Source organism: Phalangium opilio, unplaced genomic scaffold (genome assembly GCF_054372755.1).
Source record: "Phalangium opilio isolate 3A_F unplaced genomic scaffold, DU_Popi_V2 ptg000073l_1, whole genome shotgun sequence".
Lineage (NCBI taxonomy): Eukaryota > Metazoa > Arthropoda > Arachnida > Opiliones > Phalangiidae > Phalangium > Phalangium opilio.
In genome coordinates this window covers 2,732,799-2,748,889 of record NW_028324183.1, presented here as the reverse complement: position 1 = coordinate 2,748,889, position 16,091 = coordinate 2,732,799, and the positions used below count along the sequence as shown (strand labels likewise).

The window sequence follows — 16,091 nt, the reverse complement described above, 5'->3', positions numbered from 1 at the left end:
TCTTGTCCTTTTAGTGTGTTTTATTGTCCTTTTAGTGTGTTTTATTGTACTTTTAGTGTGTTTTATTGTACTTTTAGTGTATTTTATTGTGTTTTACTGTGTTTTATTGTAGTTTTTATTGTACCTTAGTGTATTTTATTGTGGTATAGTGTAGTTTTAGAGTGTTTTATTGTACTTTTAGTGTGTTTTATTGTACTTTTAACGTATTTTATTGTGTTTTACTGTGTTTTATTGTACTTTTAGTGTATTTTATTGTGTTTTACTGTGTTATTGTACTTTTAGTGTATTTTATTGTGTTTTACTGTGTTTTATTGTACTTTTAGTGTATTTTATTGTGTTTTACTGTGCTTTATTGTAGTTTTATTGTACCTTAGTGTAGTTTTAGAGTGTTTTATTGTAGTTTCAGTGTATTTTGTTGTATTTTAAGTTTTTCATCATATCTTTTTATTGTACCTTAGTGTATTTTATTGTGGTATAGTGTAGTTTAAGAGTGTTTTATTGTACTTTTAGTGTATTTTATTGTGGTATAGTGAAGGTTTAGAGTGTTTTATTGTACTTTTAGAGTGTTTTATTGTAGTTTTATTGTATTTCAGTGTGTTTTATTGTGGTATAGTGTAGTTTTAGAGTGTTTTATTGTCCTTTTAGTGTAGTTTTAGAGTGTTTTATTGTCCTTTTAGTGTATTTTATTGTGTTTTACTGTAGTTTTATTGTACCTTAGTGTATTATATTGTGGTATAGTGAAGTTTTAGAGTGTTTTACTGTGTTTTATTGTAGTTTTATTGTACCTTAGTGTAGTTTTAGAGGGTTTTATTGTCCTTTTAGTGTATTTTATTGTGTTTTACTGTGTTTTATTGTAGTTTTATTGTACCTTAGTGTATTTTATTGTACCTTAGTGTATTTTATTGTACTTTAAGTGTATTTTATTGTGGTATAGTGTAGTTTTAGAGTGTTTTATTGTACTTTAAGTGTATTTTATTGTGGTATAGTGTAGTTTTAGAGTGTTTTATTGTACTTTTAGTGTATTTTATTGTACTTTTAGCGTATTTTATTTTGTTTTAAATTCCACAGAGAAAATATCCTTTTTAAATCAATGTTAAATTTAATCTTAAAATATATTTTATCCCCTAATTTTATAACACTTTAATTCAATAGATCAAGCCAGTCCATCTGCTTTAAGCAAATTAAATATGTCTAATTTATATATATATCTAGTTAGAATGTGTTAGATCTATTGACGTAATTGGTGGGGTTTCGAAAACCATTTAAATCTATAACAAGATAGTTATTTATATGTAGATATGAACTTCCAGATAAGGCAGTTGTTTAAATGGTGAAAAGATAAGGTTTTAAAGTGGGCTTAAAATATTAATTATATTAAACCTACGTAAAATTATTAGAAACCCATGTCATTCAAACATTTTCTTTTTATTCGAGATTCTACAAATATTGTAATTCAAAATCTAATAATTTATACACAAATGTCCCCAGATATAAGGTTGAAAGACTGTTTAGGTCCCCACTTGTAAACCTGAAATCAGCTCAAAACTTACGTGTTAAGCCTTTAAAAGGTCCGATTACCAAAATTTCATTATAATAATCAATATTTAAACTATAAAATTAAAATATACATGAAATTAGAAAATGTGTGTTTAAAAGACCCCACTTGTCTGTTGAAATGACGGTGAAGGTCCCCACTTGTAAATTTATCGAGTGTGAAAAATGAAATTGAAGTACTTGATGGAACCATATAGGCTTTGACACTAATTCAAAACCTAATAATTTATACTCAAATGTCCCCAGATATAAGGTTGGAAGACTGTTTAGGTCCCCACTTGTAAACCTGAAATCAGCTCAAAACTTAAGTGTTAAGCCTTTTAAAGGTCCGATTACCGAAATTTCATTATAATAATCAATATTTAAACTATAAAATTAAAATATACATGAAATTAGAAAACGTGTGTTTAAAAGACCCCAATTGTCTGTTCAAATGACAGTGAAGGCCCCACTTGTAAGTTTTTTGAGTGTTAAAAAATACTAAAGAAAATTTTCCATTTATTCTATTAGTTGACTCTCACAACTTTCCTGAAGCACCGAAATATCAAGGTAATTACGTGAGAAATGTATGTCAGTTTTTACCCTAAATCAGAAAATGATGAATCGTTGGTTACGTTTTTTTCAAAAATATGTTGATGATTTCCAAACCGAGAAATCTTGAGATTTCGCTCAAACTCTGAGTATAGTTGCTAAACAAAGATTTTACTCGGGGGAAAGAGATACCGCTCAAACTCTGAGTATAGTTGCTAAACATAGATTTTACTCGGGGGAAAGAGATACAAGAAATCCGAGCTGTGATAATTAATTAGTTAGCTATTTAAAAATCTAATTAATTGGCATTTTTCACTAATTGAAAATGGTAATTGAATTTTAATTAATTTACAGCTAATTGAGAAATAATTGTAATAACTAAGTGTGCATCGGAAAGGCATTTATCTATTTTAAAATTAATTAGATTTAGTTTTGGCTTATTAGCCAATTGGATTTTCAATTAATCTCTTTCGCCGATTTGTAGTAAAAAATCGAGTTTCATCTAAACGGGAGAGAATGCGTCCCACTACCAGTAGTGAGGGGGGAACAAAATTGTTAACCCACCCACTGTTTCCTCTCTCTCCGTTTCACAGTGAAAACTATGACTCTTTCGTAAATCGTAACTCCCGTATTTCGATCATGATTTTTCCCTCTTGAATTAATAGCAGTGCGCATGGATTTAAAACTCCGGAGCCCGTTTTAGGAACAGTGGCAAGAAAATGATGAAATGAAACTAAATTTAGCATGATGGAAGTTCCGAGGCTTTTCTCATTTCTCGAGAATAATACATGTTAGGCTTTCATACCCCTTTATCGAAAACAATAAATGCATAAACAAAGGCGGAGTAGGAAGTCCATGTGCACTTTCATGGTGTTATTTTTTACTTACGGTTAATTTTTTGACCTTAATTATACAGGTAATTAATTAGAAATTTGTAATTGAAATTAATTAGTTTAAAAGTAAATGACTAATTTCTTATTGAATTGAATTAGTTTATATGTCAAATTACTAATTGGCTAATTAATTAGTTTAAAACATTTTTCTAACTGCTAATTGTAATTATTTAGTTGCCAGCTTAATAGCATAGCTAGGCAAGAAATTAACATATTAGAAGTATTCGGATTTTTTTGTGATTTTGAAAGATGCAAACAGTTTTCACAAGAGCGATTGCGCTGAAATTTTCCTACTATTGAAGCGTTTTGTTATTACAGCCCAATAAAAGAAACCTTTATTAATTCTGTGATGCTAGAACAGATCAAATTAAGATTAGAGATTTTAAAGAAGCTAAATACGAATGATATTGCCAAGAAATTCGAGAAGAATTGGTTCGGCATTGTATTTCAATAACGTTGTGTTACTTATTTATAACAAATTTCTTTATAACGGTGTTTTCATTCCTAAATTTATCGATATTTCAAAAAAAAATGGCTCGAAAACAAAATAATTTTAACCACTTAATATTTTGCTTTAAAATTGACCAAGGTCCTTTAATTAACCTCCCTTGTAATTTGAACAATATTCAAATTACACTCTCTAATACGATTGAAACAATGTGTTTCTAACCTTTTTGTCTATTCATTTAGAACTGTACTTCTAGACCTTCCAGAGTTAAAATATAATAGAAAACAAAGGTAGGATCCTCAATTATTCATAATAGATAAATCGCGCCAGCATTTATTACAATCCTTTTAAATCCTACGACTCATACCGTTCAAAGCTCTCTGTTTGAACTTTCCATCTCTAGGCACTGAGTGGCGATTGAGTCTCGAGTAATTAATTATGGCTTTTAAAACTATTTAAACGATTGAATTTGCCTAATTTATTATGAATACGAATTATTACTTACTAGTATTTTCAATCCACCATGAGCTCATAAGGTATGTTCCATAAGTTTGTCACCGGTAACTGAGAGTTTGTCTTGAAGTGACGCTGGCAAAACGTCATAGATTCTGTAAAAGGCTTAACAAAGACTAAATAGGAAGATGGACTGAAAAACCGAGTGCACTCAATTCTCGCGTCGTTCGCGATAGCTCTAAGTAAGTCTCTAGCATAAGTTTCATACTTATGGAACATATCTTCTTAACTTATGATCCACCTTATTCCCTATCGCCAGAACATAGTCTTATCTCGGGATTCGTGGAGGATAGGTACGGGAAGAAATTCATCTGTCGGCTGCTACTGTAGCATACGACAGACGAATTTCTTGATTTTCTTCCCGTTAATCCTCTCTACGAATCCCGAGATAGCCCCAACTTCCGACGATAGGGAATAAGGTGGATTAGGTGGCATCCTTATGGTTTTCTCATTTGAGAATGATTCGCGATCCTAAAGTAATAAATCTAACCTTGATATCTCACAAATGTCTGCGGTAATTCAAATTAAGCTTGGAACCAGTTTTCATTTAAACGACATTTTATTTAATCAGGATTATGTTAAATTTGTGTAGTTAGTCCAAAATTAACATATTGCGAGGGAGTTCCAAAATACATGCGAACAGACTAGAAGCCTTCCAGAAGCTATATTAAACCCATAATTCTTCCAATTAGTTGCAACAATTAATCTTTCTTTTCAACAGAGAGACACTTTGCTTGTACGCGACTCTAAAATCACATAACACAAGCCTGCAGTGTACCACGTGACCACGTCCACGTGTTTAATTATTCGTAAACCTTCGGTTGAGAAACCCAAAATGTACCAAAGTGAACCGAAGAGGAAATTTGCTTGTCCACTTTTAAAAATAAATTTAGCCCAAGTCCCAAAGGCCACACGTCAAGTGATGCTATCTGTCTCTGTTATCGGAACTATTTTATCCCTTTCATGAATTATCATTATATATAAATCCGCCTACAATTCATCACGTAGATTTTCTCGTCAGAAGTAAATGGACTTAAAGCTACGACTTTATGTTAAATTTTATTTTCAACAAGCCGTTAATTTAATTTTAAACATATTTAGCCTTATCAAACACAATTAGAAACTCTCCCACATAATAATAAATACATTTCAACCATAAGATTTCTGGAAATTAGTGCCGAAATTCAAAAATAAAGTTTTCGCGCCACGGTAATCTACTTCTGTCTCCTTTTTAACCAGTCTTTGAACACCCCTCCTACCCCAAACCCGATTTCCATGTTTCCTGCATGTACATGTAAAGAACCTACAGTAGTTGGCAGAACCAAAATGAAGGTGCATAATTCTCCCCTACATTCTCTGCACTGTCATAATGGATGACAACCAGACAAGACTCTCTCCTCTCGTTTTGTTGGGAAATCATAAACGCGTGAGAATAATTGTTTTCCCGCTATAGGATAGTCGACTCCGAGGGGTCGGCCATTCACGAAATCCAACTTAAGAAATCCGAAAACAATAACAAAATCACAAATCCGGCAACAATTCAAACTTATTTCGCTGATTTCGAAATCTAACAAAAAAACCGAAATCAGTAACGAAATCACAAAATCAGTAACGAAATCACAATATCAGTAACGAAATAACTAAATCAAAAAATCGGTAACGAAATAACAGAATGAAAAAATTAGTAAATAAATCACAAAATCAGTAAAGAATTCGCGAAGTCCATTACAAAATTCAAGAAATCCAAGAAAAAGTCTCAGAATCCATGGAAATCACAGGAAATATCTCAAAATCCGTGGAAATCACGGGGAAAATTTAGCAAAATCCATGGGATTTTATCGAATCTTGAAATGAATCAAAATCCGACTAAATCAAACGATACGCGGAGAAATCAAATTGTATTTCAAAATCCCGTACATTTTATCCAAAACGTCCGACCCCTCGCTCTACTCCTTATCTCCGACGGCAGCTGATGCGATGTATACACTGTTCCAGCTTCGGTTGTCAGTACGCACAATGCTAGGTCTCTATGTGAGGTAGGTTTTTGCGTACTGCCAACAGAAGAAAGCAATACTGATATTTAGGATTTTAAAACGCGATATTCTGTACAGATAGTTTTCACACATAGAGGATTCATACCATTTACACAAGGAAGACGGGCTATCTGGAGGACAAAAGCAGACGGGTTTTTGTCCGCCGGGTGGCCCGGTCTCCTGGTGTAAATGCTATGAATTTTCCATGTGTGAAAACTATCTATACTGAAAAAAACATTTGTTCGTCGTTACATAGAGACCTAGTTTGGCTTGTTCTGATAACCAATGCTGGAACAGAGTATATATCGAATAATCATAATAAGTTGCCATCGAACGGTTTAAAAATTTATTTACAAAAAACCTTCCTCGCCATTCAAATCAATAAAACCACAGGAAAAAATGAATCTAATCTATCAAAAAACAAAATAAATCCTCCTCTCGCAAAGACTTAATAACTCATACTCTTACACAAAAAACTTCTTCTGTTATCAACAAATGTTTAGCCATTAAAACCAAAAAATAAAAATATTAAGAATGGTGAAAATCGAGCTTAAAGAGAAAGTTAGGCATTGACTTAAGACGAACCTCAATTTAAACTCCATAAATTAAAACTTAAAAAGTATATACAACCCAAGGTTTACTCGTTCAGCACACGCAAAGTGAATTTGTTAACATTAGGGTTCGGTGCTAATAGGGAATCTCAGAGTAGGATTTTAGCCATGCCAATATCAGATTAATGTCAATATACATTATGCATGACGTCACGAGTGACGACTTCTACACCTGCCTCCATTAATTGACGCAGAAAGACCCAGAACACGGCTGTTAAAGATTCCAAGCAGATAAAATCTATGAATTCCTCCCCATATATTTGAGGAGAATTCTCAACAAACGCTTCGATTTTGACTTTGTGTCAAACCCTATACGATTGTTTTAGGTATTTCAACAGACAAGTGGGGTCTTTTAAACACAATTTATCTAATTTCATGTATATTATAATTTCATAGTTAAAATATTGATTATCAGAATGAAATTTAAGAAATCAGTCCTATTTCTAGCTTAACACGTTTTGAGCTAATTTCAGGTTTACAAGTGGGGACCTAAACCGTCTTCCTACCTTATATCTGGGGACATTTGTGTATAAATTATTAGATTTTGAATTAGTGTCAAAGCCTATATGGTTCCATCAAGTATTTCAATTTCATTTTTCACACTCGATAAATTTACAAGTGGGGACCTTCACAGTCATTTCAACTGACAAGTGGGGTCTTTCAAACACACATTTTCAAATTTCAAGTATATTATAATTTTATAGTTAAAATATTGATTATCAGAATGAAATTTAAGTAATCAGTCCTATTTCTATCTTAACACTTTTTGAGCTAATTTCAGGTTTACAAGTGGGGACCTAAACCGTCTTCCTACCTTATATCTGGGGACATTTGTGTATAAATTTTTAGATTTTGAATTAGTGTCAAAGCCTATATGGTTCCATCAAGTATTTCAATTTCATTTTTCACACTTGATAAATTTACAAGTGGGGACCTTGGCTGTCATTTCAACTGACAAGTGGGGTCTTTTAAACACACATTTTCAAATTTCATGTATATTATAATTTTATAGTTAAAATATTGATTATCAGAATGGAATTTAAGTAATCAGTCCTATTTCTAGCTTAACACTTTTTGAGCTAATTTCAGGTTTACAAGTGGGGACCTAAACCGTCTTCCTACCTTATATCTGGGGACATTTGTGTATAAACTATTAGATTTTGAATTAGTGTCAAAGCCTATATGGTTCCATCAAGTATTTCAATTTCATTTTTCACACTCGATAAATTTACAAGTTGGGACCTTCACAGTCATTTCAACTGACAAGTGGGGTCTTTTAAACACACATTTTCAAATTTCATGTATATTAAAATTTTATAGTTAAAATATTGATTTTCAGAATGAAATTTAAGTAATCAGTCCTATTTCTAGCTTAACACTTAAGTTTTGAGCTAATTTCAGGTTTACAAGTGAGGACCTAAACCGTCTTCCTACCTTATATCTGGGGACATTTGTGTATAAATTTTTAGATTTTGAATTAGTGTCAAAGCCTATGTGGTTCCATCAAGCATTTCAAGATAATTTTTCACACTTGATAAATTTACAAGTTGGCTGTCATTTCAACAGACAAGTGGGGTCTTTTATACACACATTTTCTAATTACATGTATATTACACTTTTGTAATTAAAATATAGATTATTATGATGAAATTTTAGAAATAGGATCTTTACGGTTCCTTCAAATATTTGAAGATATTTTTTTAAACTCGAAAATTTTACAAGTGGGGACCTTCGCTGTCATTTCAACGGACAAGTGGGGTCGTTAAAATACATTTTTTCAAAATTCATTTTAATTCACTTTTTTTAATGAAAATATTGATAATTATGATGAAATTTACATTATATGTAACGTTAGTCCCATTTTAAAATGTGGGGAACTTGGCCATCTTTTTAATGTACATCTGGGGACTTACAGTTTTTTAAATCGAGTTAATGTTTTAAACGAAGTTAATTTAATGACGCCTAAAGAAGTAGGAAAAGTAGTTTTCGTACGTCAAGTGTAATTAAATTATGAAAAAATCACCGTTCGGTCTGTGAGATACAAGATTTTATATTGTTATCGCTGAATAATGTATATTTTGTATTTCTAAAGTAGCGACATCTATCTGTGCTTATTGTAATGAAACCCCATTTTTGTGCCCCCACATGTACGCCGAAGAGACCATATGGTCCTCATTTCGTACAACTGGGTACCCGGGTGTGTGAAAACCTCTGGCGACATCTCTCGGATATGTGTTAATTTCCATGGTCCCCACTTGTAATGTGAAAAGACCAAGTACCTTACAAGTGGGGACTTTTTTTAAAAAATTAATTTGGGCTCTAATTAGTCTAATTATATCATTTATCTAATTACTTACATGTGAGGACTGTAAAATGTCCCCACATGTAAGTCGGGTCCCCACTATGTGGGTGAAAAGATTGTCAGAATCCCCACTTGTCAATCGTATGCAGACGCAGACAGACAGACACACACACACAGACACACACGTCGAAATTAGAACCTCTCCGTGACATACGTCACTCGGAGAGGTAAAAATCTAAAAAAAAGTTTCTTTAAAGACAAGGTTGCCAAATCACCCGATTCAAAAAGCATTTGGAAAAGTTTGAAACCATATATAAAAAGTAAAAATAACACTGTAACATCCCTGTTAGTTAATGACAATATAGTTACAGAAAACGACGATATTGCGAGATTATTTAACGACCATTTTACCAAAAATCAAGCCATTCAAAAAGTTGACCCATACTTTTTTATTCATTTCAATCATGAAATATCAGAATTCTGTTTTCAGGAAGTTTCAGAAGATATGGTTTTCAATATATTAAAGAAACTCCCAAATAGTAGAGCCATAGGTACAGACGGCATCTCAGTCTGCCTGTTAAAGGGTATAGCAATTCTTATTGCCCCAATTCTAACCAAAATTGTTAATCTATCATTTTCAACTGGAACCTACCCAGAAAAATGGAAAGAAGCTAAGGTGGTACCACTTTATAAATCAGGTGATCATATGGATTTAAATAATTAACCATGTCAAAAGTTATAGAAAAATGTGCACACCACCAAATTATGAAATTTGCCCTCGATAATAGTCTGTTTAACAACATGCAATCAGATTTCGTGCCTGGACATTCTTTATTAACTGGTACAATAAATTTACATGAACGAATAATTGACGGACTAGAACATGGTTTTCATCGATCTTTCTAAAGCTTTTGATTGTGTTGACCACCAAATCCTCCTAAAAACACTTAAAAGTTGCAAACTCAATAGTTCCTCGATTAAATGGTTTAAATCTTACCTCGAGCATCGTAGACAACAAGTGTATCTCAATGGATGTTATTCTAACTTCGAACATATTAGAGCAGGGGTGCCCCCAGGGCGGCATATTAGGCCCCTTGTTATTTAATTTATATACCAAAGACAACCACCTATCGGTGAAAGAATCTGTTTTACTCGAATATGCCGATGATGAGGCTATAATTAATTCTGATGGCGATGTGAAATGCCTAATCTCCAAACTGGAAACAGACATAAATGCGTTGAAAAGGGCACTGCTGACAATTGGCCTTAGAATTAAGGCGGAAGATAATATTTATTTAGTACTCCACAAAAACACCAGATGTCTCTGACTTTCATAACAGGGGTCGTAATGTTCGGGGGATATGAACTGTTTTTTGGTGTATTTTTCCCACATAATCGTACGGAAATCGCCAATCATCGAGAGGGGCGTGGAAAATCACCGGAATATCTCTTCCCAGTGAGCATTTATAAGAAGGACTCTCCGAGAGACCAAATTCTTCGTCAGCCCCCCTTGTTATTGCTGTAGTAAAAACTCGAGAAATTTCGTGCACCGCGGTAGTAGGCGTGAGAGAGAGATCGGGCTCTGCCGTTATAGTTACCTTGCCCCTTCCCTTTCCTTTCTATACTCACGTCTAAAACCGGCTCAAGGTGTCCACGTGCGGGCTCACTATAATTACAGACGGACCACATGCTGTTCAGTCAAAGAAGGAAGATAGTAGCAAGTTCGAATGTTTTCTTCAATAAATGTTATAATAACAAGATGGTCTAGCCCATAATTAATCCACATCGTTTACGCACTCTTGCTATCCCTACTACAATAAATATACTTCTAGTGAAATATCCCCTAATATACCAGTCAGAGGGAATAATTTTTCAATGGCTGCTTGGCAAAGAGAATCGATATCGCCAAGGCCCGTTACTAAATTACTAATACTAATACTAATACTAATACTACTACCACTACTACTCAGGTAAAACTATCAGTCGCATCGATAACTTGTAGCGAAGAAGAAACCAAAAAAAATCCAAAGCGCGCTTCTAGAATTCTCGCCCGCACGGACCGGTTCTACATCCATCCCATTCCTCTCTCTCTCTCTCTTAGAGCTAACTCAGCACGTCGGTATATAGTTCCTTTTGCTAAAAATTCCCCTCGATTTCATTGAATTCTGAAATAGTGGAGTGAGATGAAAAGCGTGAAACCCTTACTGTTGACGGGTGAAAGGGTCGCGGGACAAACTAATAGCCTCATCGTATATATACGATGGGGCTAAAAATAAATTGGCAACAATGGTGGTGAAGCAATGTTACTATGGAAGAAAAATATCAAGTGGAAAGTAACAGGAAAAAATAGCAAAATATATTTATGTAACTTATAATTTCAAAATTCGAGTAGCCCCAAAAAAGGCTTTGTAACTAAATGATTTCGACAATTTGATTTTAATTTAGTTTTGTCGTCACTGTTTTTGGTTTTCGTTTCGCCAAGTTTTTTGTAAGGGGAACGTTCGAAGTTTTCACCTTTTTCTTTGGCGGCTCCTCAAGTGACTTTGGCTCTCTTATTTCCAGTGATCTGAAGTGTCGAGAGTCAATGATTTCTGGCAGAAGGCATTCCTCATAAAAGAAACGAAGCTTGGGGATTGCTCTCTCCCAGTAACTAGGATCTGGGAAGATACTCAGTCCTTTTAGGGTCCAAATAACAAAGTCACAATAGTTTCGCTTCGTTATATGTAGCTGCCCCTGAATTTGATGAAAATAGTCGTGATTTCTTTTCAATTTCAGCTGACCATTGACGATGCTTGAACAAAATTGTTTTTTCTTATTTGGGGCGTCTAGGGGGTGACAAAAACGGACCGAATGGGGACATTTCACCTCTAAAATACCATCGTTATCCACCAATCCATCTGGTGAAGCGCCCAAAAAACCCATATCGGTGTCAATGAAAATTCCACATTTTGTCACCTGTTTGTTAGAATGCATCTCGTATTCTTCTATCGCCTTTTGTTCTTTTCTTTTGCCCCATTCAACCGCCACATTTGAGAAAGCTTTCGGGTATAGAATTGTTTTCACTAAATTTCGGTATAATGTTTGCGGCCTTCTTTTCATTATTTTTCCAAAATTAGACGCTGTAATTCGATTCTTTCGTAACAAGTGCCATTCCTCGCAATCAGCCTGGTCTTTGGTCCTCTTTTGGATAATATCTTGTTGCTCCTTAGTTACTGCAAGTTCGGCGAAAATTTCCTTTCTCCTTCTTTCCATAGCATCGGGGACCATAACTGGTTTTTCTGAATTTTCTCCGTAGTTTTTGAAATCACGCGTCTCATGATTGCGTTCTTCGGCTTCTTGGCTTTCTTTCATCTCTCTTATACGTTTTTCCAGGCTCGTTCTCTTGTAATTTTTCTGCCTCGCATTTCGACTACCATGAGTTTTAATTGTGACACAAGGCTCTCACTGGTCACAGTTTTCATAATTTTTGCATGCCAATTTCTACCTAGTTGAAATTGTAGCGCAGCTGCGATGCAACGCGTGAAATAGGATCCACGTCTGTTGAAACATATTTGTTTTCCTCCAACAGTTTTTGCGACCAAGGACATGAAGTTTTCCGCCAAATTATTTGTTTCGTTTTGCAAAAGAGCCGTTGCTAGGTCTTGCGCTCTTTGCGAAGCGTTCTTCAGTTTCATTTCTAAAGCTGGGGTCAAGAGAGAAAACCTATCTGGACCCGCGGACTCGCAGAAATAGGGACGACAATTATCGTGCCGACCAAAAACATGGAAGTAGATGTTTCTAATATCTTGCCTTAGAATTTCAGCGTATTTATTTTGAAGCGAAACAAGTTGTTTAACATCGCCATGCAACTGCATGGTTGCTTCTTTTAGTTCCGCGGCGACGTGGGCGATAGCCCCTCTCATAGCTTTCCCCATTCGAACTATCCTCGATGTTGTCAAGGCCACCCCCTGATCTTTACGTCGTAAAAAAAAATTCTTTTTAAATCACATCCCGTCCTCTAATACTTATAACCTACATTTTAGTTTTTATAGGTCAGGAAATCAAACGTGTCCATTTTACCACTAAACCCCCCCCCCGATCTTTACGTCATAAAATAAAACGGGAACACCATAGAAAATACATAGTACGGGTTCCCTATGGGAAATAACATGGTGGTACTCTGGAAAACTCCATAGGTTTAACATGGTGGTTCTTGAGTTAGGACCCCCCTTTTCTCACTACTTACGATGTCAAAATCTCTATCCTCATTACAGACTATACAGTCTCTTCAACATTCACGATCCTGCACTACCGATATCACGAAGGTGCTCGCCAATGTCGGCAAAGGTGCTTCGCACCGGATGTTGTCGGTGTGCAAACAGTTCGGCATAAAGCACTGCCTTTAGTTGAACGTTACTGCGACCTTCAAACAAAATAAACATCATGTCCAATTTGTCCATTTTGCTAGGAAACGAGACTAACTACTATAATTCTACTACTTAGCTGCTACACTGAAGACCCTGTATATCAAAAGCGACCGGAAGTACCTCAAAGTTATCAAAGATTGCCAGATTGAGCGGGTCATGGGGTTTATAGTGGAGAAGGTTGCTTTGACTTTCGACACGTGACACCGCGGTATGTTTTAGGTGCTCCAATGTCCTCTCCCGATAGGTCCAACCAATTACCATCCTGGTTTTTCGGCTCAGCGTTGCGGTATTGCCGGTCCCATTAGAAATACAAGGTCTGTATTGTTAAGGCTTAGAAATAAGTGGTTTTTATAAACTGGTCCTCAGGATTAGTGACCCCTAACGTCTATAAAAAGTAAACTGGTCCTTAGGACCAGTGACCCTTACCTTAATTTTCTTTCTACTGGTCCCATTGTAAATTTTTTTTGTTGATATATATAGGCGCTAGCCCACTTGCGAGAAGGTTCAAGGTAGTTGGACCATAAAGGATAGGTTTGACTAAATTGACTCTGCGAGACTTCAAAATTCCAATCGTGCCGAGACTGCCGACTGCCGCGTAGTTTTAAATCTAACTTAATAACACTACCAAAACCTGGTACCACCAAAGAGGGTAGAAAGACGGGGAGTAGAAGGCTTGGCTGGAGTGTTCTCGCTTTGAAAGTTTACCTCTAAGCTTCCGGTGTGCGCGCGCATCTTTCTCTGCCCTCTTATTGGTTGAAATACGGTGAACCGGATATTAGGAGGAAAATATAACAAATAAATAAAAAAGAAAAGCGAGAACACCCAAAATGCCTTGCCAAAGCCGCTAGCTTCTACTCGCCCTCTTTCTACCCTCTTTGGTAGCACTTGGCAAGCCCTTCATTTGGGTCTTAACTCTAGAGTGATACGGTTTATTGTGTTTGAAAGAGAAAAGTTAAGAGTAGAAATTGGAAGAAACTGGTCCCGCCTCAATTCCCATCAAAAAACTTAATTATTAATTTTTTCAATTAAAAAACTGGTCCAAGCAATTAATAAACTGGTTTTGGACCAGTGGACGTGTGCTCAAAGGTAGAGCATTCCACTGCAGATCGAGAGGTCCATGGTTCAAACCCGAGTTACCTCTGTAACAGCACGGATCATTGCCATTATTTTAGTTAATTCGACATTACGGTTACGAACTGGTGGTGGTAGCTCAGTGATAGAGCATTCGACTGCAGATCGAGAGGTCCATGGTTCAACTCTAGTTGTCCTTTTAACAGCACGGATCATTGCCTTTATTTTAGTTAATTAGATATTACGGTTATGAAGAAGGGGGGATAGCTCAGTGGTAGAGCATTCGACTGCAGATCGAGAGGTCCTTGGTCCAAACCAGAGTTCCTTCTGTAACAGCACGGATCATTGCCATTATTTTAGTTATTTCGAAATTACGGTTACGAACTGGGGGTAGTAGCTCAGTGGTAGAGCATTCCACTGCTGTTCGAGAGGTCCATGGTTCAAACCCTAGTAGCCCCTGTAACAGCTCGGACCATTGCCATTATTTTAGTTAATTCGACATTACAGTTACGAACAAGGGGGAATAGCTCAGTAGTAGAGCATTCGACTGCATATCGAGAGGTCCTTGGTCCAAACCCGAGTTCCCTCTGTAACAGCACGGATCATTGCCATTATTTTAGTTAATTCGACATTACGGTTACGAATTGGGGGTAGTAGCTCAGTGGTAGAGCATTCCACTGCAGATCGAGAGGTCCGTGGTTCAAACCCGAGTTCCCTCTGTAACAGCACGGATCACTGCCATTATTTTAGTTAATTCGACATTACGGTTACGAACTGGTGGTGGTAGTTCAGTGGTAGAGCATTCGACTGGAGATCGAGAGGTCCATGGTTCAACTCTAGTTGACCTTTTAACAGCACGGATCATTGCCTTTATTTTAGTTAATTAGACATTACGGTTATGAAGAAGGGGGTATAGCTCAAAGGTAGAGCATTCGACTGCAGATCGAGAGGTCCATGGTTCAAACCCGAGTTCCCCCTGTAACAGCACGGATCATTGCCTATATTTTAGTTAATTAGACATTAAGGTCATGAAAATGGTGGAATAGCTCAGTGGTAGAGCATTCGACTGCAGATCGAGAGGTCCTTGGTTCAAACCCGAGTTCCCCTGTAACAGCACGGACCATTGCCTTTATTTTATGTAATTAGACATTACGGTTATGAAGAAGTGTGAATAGCTCAGTGGTAGAGCATTCGACTGCAGATCGAGAGGTCCCTGGTCCAAACCCGAGTTCCTTCTATAACAGCACGGATCATTGCCATTATTTTGGTTATTTCGAAATTACGGTTACGAACTGGGGGTAGTAGCTCAGTGGTAGAGCATTCCACTGCAGTTCGAGAGGTCTATGGTTCAAACCCTAGTAGCCCCTGTAACAGCTCGGACCATTGCCATTATTTTTGTTAATTCGACATTACAGTTACGAACAAGGGGGAAAAGCTCAGTAGTAGAGCATTCGACTGCAGATCGAGAGGTCCTTGGTCCAAACCCGAGATCCCTCTGTAACAGCACGGATCATTGCCATTATTTTAGTTAATTCGACATTACGGTTACGAACTGGTGGTGGTAGCTCAGTGGTAGAGCATTCGACTGCAGATCGAGAGGTCCATGGTTCAACTCTAGTTGTCCTTTTAACAGCACGGATCATTGCCATTATTTTAGTTAATTCGACATTACGGTTACGAACTGGTGGTGGTAGCTCAGTGGTAGAGCATTCGACTGCAGATCGAGAGG

The 16,091-nt window shown here is 36.1% G+C and overlaps 1 protein-coding gene across 5 annotated transcripts; it reads right to left on the bottom strand.

Annotated features, from left to right (window-relative positions):
* Positions 1 to 9,751: 9,751 nt before the first annotated feature.
* On the bottom strand, positions 9,752 to 14,145 carry LOC149659330 (uncharacterized). Of its 5 annotated transcripts, none has more exons than XR_016369822.1 (5): positions 13,412 to 14,145; positions 13,111 to 13,287; positions 12,901 to 13,044; positions 9,883 to 12,837; positions 9,752 to 9,822 (listed from the first exon to the last, which is right to left on the bottom strand). XR_016369822.1 is itself a non-coding variant. In XM_089844012.1 (5 exons), exon 5 carries the CDS (start codon positions 12,234 to 12,236, stop codon positions 11,322 to 11,324), a length of 915 nt encoding a protein of 304 aa, XP_089700138.1. In that variant the 5' UTR covers positions 12,237 to 12,837; positions 12,901 to 13,044; positions 13,111 to 13,287; positions 13,412 to 13,621; positions 13,718 to 14,145; the 3' UTR covers positions 9,758 to 11,321. The 5 variants fall into 5 exon arrangements, 4 of the variants coding, with proteins under 4 accessions (XP_089700138.1, XP_089700139.1, XP_089700136.1 ...); XM_089844012.1 differs by having other exon boundaries at positions 9,758 to 12,837; positions 13,412 to 13,621; positions 13,718 to 14,145; XM_089844013.1 differs by having other exon boundaries at positions 9,758 to 12,837; positions 13,412 to 13,607; positions 13,718 to 14,145.
* Between the last annotated feature and the right edge of the window lie 1,946 nt (positions 14,146 to 16,091).